This window comes from Alligator sinensis, unplaced genomic scaffold (genome assembly GCF_000455745.1).
Source record: "Alligator sinensis unplaced genomic scaffold, ASM45574v1 scaffold666_1, whole genome shotgun sequence".
Lineage (NCBI taxonomy): Eukaryota > Metazoa > Chordata > Crocodylia > Alligatoridae > Alligator > Alligator sinensis.
This window is the reverse complement of record NW_005842216.1, coordinates 1889600-1894357: the sequence shown is the minus strand read 5'-3', so window position 1 is coordinate 1894357 and position 4758 is coordinate 1889600. Positions and strand designations below refer to the sequence as shown.

General features: G+C 43.6%; 1 protein-coding gene across 1 annotated transcript in view; it reads left to right on the top strand.

The window, feature by feature from the left end:
* Positions 1 to 3190: 3190 nt before the first annotated feature.
* The window catches only part of LOC102368371 (sodium/hydrogen exchanger 2-like), a 66247-nt gene continuing 64679 nt past the window's right edge, over positions 3191 to 4758 (top strand). Inside the window, exon 1 of the mRNA XM_006026989.1 lies at positions 3191 to 3452. Within this exon, the coding sequence (XP_006027051.1) occupies positions 3191 to 3452 (262 nt within the window). The remainder of the gene's footprint in view (positions 3453 to 4758) is intronic.

The following is a 4758-nucleotide window of genomic DNA, read 5'->3' as shown; positions in this document are numbered from 1 at the left end:
GTGTTGTAGCCACTAGCCAAGCACCTTCTCTCTTTGTCCGACCCCCTGGCTTCCCCTGCCTGGGAGCCTTTTTTCTTCCTGTGGCTGCTAATTATCTCTCTCAGCTGGCTCAGTCCCCCTGAGCAGTCTGTACTGAGTGTTACTACCTGCAGCTGGGCTGTAGACTGTGTCTCCAACAGCCTGCTACACGGAACAAATTCATTCCATGCTCTTTTCCCATATCATTAATATTATTAAATAACTTTTATGCTGCCCTGGATGTGTGTTCTGTGTTCTTCAGACCTTCAGAATTTGTGTGGGAAGCTGTATGAGTGTATGGTATAATGAAATTGCAGGTGCAATATCTGGTTTCGTGCATCTAGTAAAAAATATCTTTAAAAAAACTTGAAGCAAATTTTAACATTATCTCCTCTGACCTATCCCCCACACCCTCCCTACCGTCATCTATCTCTTGTGAGTGCCATTGAACAAATGGGTATTGATTCAGCTGGTGAAGACATTTTGCAGAAAGCAGCATTAAGCTCTACTCGGCAGCTTTTCCCCTCTTCTGGGAACAAACATTGCTCATGAGGAATGCTCATGAGAGCCAACTGGGGAAAAGTGTTTCTCTCACTTTTTCCTGAAAGTGGCAAAAAATCAAAATTGAAGCTTTTTTTTTCTCTTGCATGCTCTTCATACCTGGGTCCTCAAAACTGGAGCAATTCTTCTGAACTAGACAATAGCTGAGCAGAAAAACTTTAAAAAAAATTCACTCAAAACTTAATACAGCCTGGGGTTATTTTAACCTTTCCACAGCTTCTTCCATAATAGGGAACTTGAACTCTGGGAAGAGAAAAGGGGGGTTGGGAACCATCACTAGTGGAGGATGTCTGGGCATCAGAGGGGACCAACAGCTATTGCAGGTGGATCTGGCTTTGTGGTTCCTGGGGTCAGAACACGCCGTATCATATGACACTGTATCATATCAAAGGTAAATAATTGAACAGTTACCTTTTTCTGACGCTGAACTGCGTTAGAATCGGGAAAGGTGTGCACTCAAACGTCTTCTGTGTCCTCTTCACCGTAGGGCTTCTACTTAGATTATCACCTAACTACCCAACTCCCTGCTTAATATTTGAAGGAAGAGTACCTATATTCTTAGACTACATTGATTTAGGGTAGTGAGACCCAGTTTCCTCTCCTCCATGATGCCGTGGAACGGACTCAAGGACAATTTAGTGAGGGAAATCTTGTGAGAGCTCTCTCCACCAGGACTCCATGCTGCAGGTATTTTTCCCCCAAGCAAAGGAACAATTGGCCCCAGTGTTCTGGAAATCTCATTTTGCACCATAACCAAGACAAGTATTTGTTTTCCAGACAAGGTAGAAATTCATATTAAAGGAACACTATGAAAGCAGGTGAACAGTGGTGAATGGAAAAGAGTAACCTTCAGAATATATTGCTCTGCACCTCTTGATGCATCCCAAGTTTCTCAGTTATTCTTTTGTTCTACAAATAACATTAGAAACTGGGACATGATTTAATGTTGACAAAAGGTACACAAGTGTGTGTGATTTCTGTTTCCCACTTTGATCCCCATTACAGAAAAATGGGTCGCCAGTGTGTCAATAGTAGCTTAGGTCTGGTGTCAGTTAGGCAGCTAAAGGGAAAAAAAAGGGCCATTGATTGCTTTAGTGCTAGCCTGGGGCATCCACATATTAATTATTTGATTTCTATGGGCTAAATTCATGTCTAGTGAAATATCACTGACTTGATGAAACTACAATGTGGAGGAATCCAGCTACATGGATTTTGCCCTCTGTATTATGAATGGATATTTCAGTGTTAGTGGGTGCGTCTGCACAAGACATTTTAAGGCACATTAGCTTACATGTAAGGTGCATTAGGGTACATGTCTACATGTGTGCACCTTTAATACACTTTAAAAATGGTGAATTTCAGCTATTTGTGCCCAAATCTGATACCTGAAAATGCAGGTATTGAATTTAGGCACAAATAGTTAAAGCACATTAATGCTGTGTGTGGACTAACTTGGGGCTAATTTTAGTCCCAAGTCCACAAACAGCATTAATGTGTTTTAATGCCTGCACATGTAGACACCCATCTAAACCCGCTTAATGCATATTAAGCTAATACGTATTAAATTTAGGCATGCTTAAATGCATGCTTAGGTGCACTTAAATGCACATGGTCACTAAGAAATAATCTTGCTCCCATAAGTGAGTGAAGAAGTCAGCAGGCTGAACCGGATCCAGTTTGATATTAAAACAGGCCACTGCAGCAAAAGGAATCATTCTGAAATGCAGAAAAGGCCAAGTAATCAAAACCCCTTGAAGTTAAAAGATGGTATTATTGACAGAATTTTTCTAATTTTTACAAGCATATCTACCCTATGGTATATGAGTGCCTTCCACAGAAATTAAACACCAAAACAGCTCTCTGTCCCTGGTGGCAAGAATAAGCTTCAAGCAAGTGCTAGAATTTAATGTTCCAGTACAGATTACCTCTGTCCAATATGTTTCCTGTTATGTTTTATTCTGTAATTGTAGGGTAAATTGGTTGTTGCTTTGGGATGATATTATGCTTGAATTCCTAAGACAATTTAAGAGGCATTTGTCCAGAGATATTGTTTGTATTTGTCCTCTGTACAGGTATTAGAATTTGGGTGAACTGGGGCCAGGAATCAGGTATGTCCAACAGGAGCCAGGTGTTGGGTATGGATTTGGAGGGCACCGCTACATCAAGGTCTGGAGCCGTGGGTCCAGTTGGATTAGCTAAACTCCATTTAGGCAATGACATCTGAGGTCATGAGGCCAAATATGATCCATCTCTAACCTGCCCCCCTCCCCTGTACACACACACTTCTAAGTATTTGTGAAGCTTTTCTGCAAGGACATGCTAAGCACTTTGTGTCTAAGTGTAAGACTTTGTGTTGGCACCTTGTACTGGAGAGAAACCTGGAGTTATTCCAGAGCTTTCCGGCTGGACCACAAAGAGGTGGGGTTGGGGGTGGGAAGTTCACTTTTGGGCTGAGCAGTTCCTCCTGCATTCACAGCTACATCCTACAGGGTGTATGAGCCAGCAGTAGTTCCCAACCACTCAGGCACAGAGGAGCAGCAGCAGCAGCAGCCGCCAGGAGCTGGGCAGCAGCCAGCAACTAACTTTCCCAGGCAGACGGCTGCCCAGGCAAATGGAGAGGCAGAACCTGGAAGCAGGTTGGCTGCTGGGGTCCTTCTGGTCCTTACTCCTTGGTGCTCTGGTGGTCAGCACACTCAAGGGCCCCCAGCAGCTACTGGCTTTGGATTTGGGCTCTGAGAATGCCAGCTGGGAACCTGAGGAAGTCCCTGGTAATGAATCTTCAGAGCACACATTCTTCTCCCTGGATTATCAGCACGTCCAGGTCCCCTTTGAAATAACGCTCTGGATCATGCTAGCTTCTCTGGCCAAAATAGGTAAGGAGTCAACTTTCCTGTGGACAGGAAGAGGGGAGAGGCAAGAGTCAGGCTTTGGAGGGGGCTTAGCACAATTCCTTGCCGGTACTTCCGGGTACTTGTCTTCCACAGTCCCAGATCGGGGGGTGGGAGGGTGGGGGGTGAAGGTTTCCTTCCAGCTCAACCCCTTTATCCCAAGTTTGGCTGTTAATTCCTAAAATGCAGAGGCTCCCAGATTGTCCCATCTTGCTCAGTGCCTGAGTGAGAAGCAGCTCTGTTGGAAATCCCAGTGACAGACAAGCTCAATAGCAGACTGTTCTCTCAGAGAGTGAGAGGAGGGGATTCTTAATTATACATTTCAAATATTGGACTAGACAGAAAAGAATAGTTTCTTTCCTGCTCCAGCTGCCTGCCTTTACCTCATTGTAGCCTCAAGTTCTGGCCACTTGTAGACAAAAAACCAGGCTAGCTGTCTCCGAGGTTTCTCTGCACATATAAGACATTAAAAACATGTTTGCATATGAGAAAGTCCCCACCCAATTGTTTGTTACATCAAAGTACTGCAGCTGCAAATGGCAGAGTATGTTTTTAAGCTCTGTGTACGTTTAACATTATCAGGATTTGCAAATGTAATAGGGGAGAGGGGAGACTCCATGGTAGATAATGGGATTGCAAATTGACATATTAATCCTGAATTATTTGCAACTGCTCTAGACATATGACTCCTGAGATGTCAGTGGGCATTTAGAATGAAGAGCAAATCCTGGATCTGGCCAATTATGATGAATTATTTAGGTCTTAATCCTACAAAAATTTACACATTTACTTGTGAATGATCTCAATGCCTGCAGGAGCTGATTTTCATTTGGTCTAAATTTCCATAGACCTACTGTCCTTATGTTTTTATCAAGTCAAGTGCAGTGTGCGAAGCACATTCATGCATCTTTGTGCGGTTGGCAGAAGAAAGGGAATATGTTCAAGTTATGTATTGCATTCACCTTCTGGCCATTTGTGCTGCAGACATTTTTTTAAGCCTTAATTTATTTCTTTAGAAATATGAAATATCTGAGCTCTTGGTAGGCCTGTGTGAAGCGGCTAGTATTCACTTCGGATTCAGCCAATTCAGGGGACAGTGATTTGATTCGGTGATTCAAATCAGTGTCCCGATTCGATTCATCCAAATCTAATTCGGAGATTCGGCTGCTGCTGAATCTCCGAATCAGCCAGGCCAGGCCTATCCCACACCTGCTCTCCCAGCCCAGCAATGGCTGCCCTGCCCACCCCAGGTCCCAGCACTTGTTAAACTGGGCTTTTTATAAAAGTACCA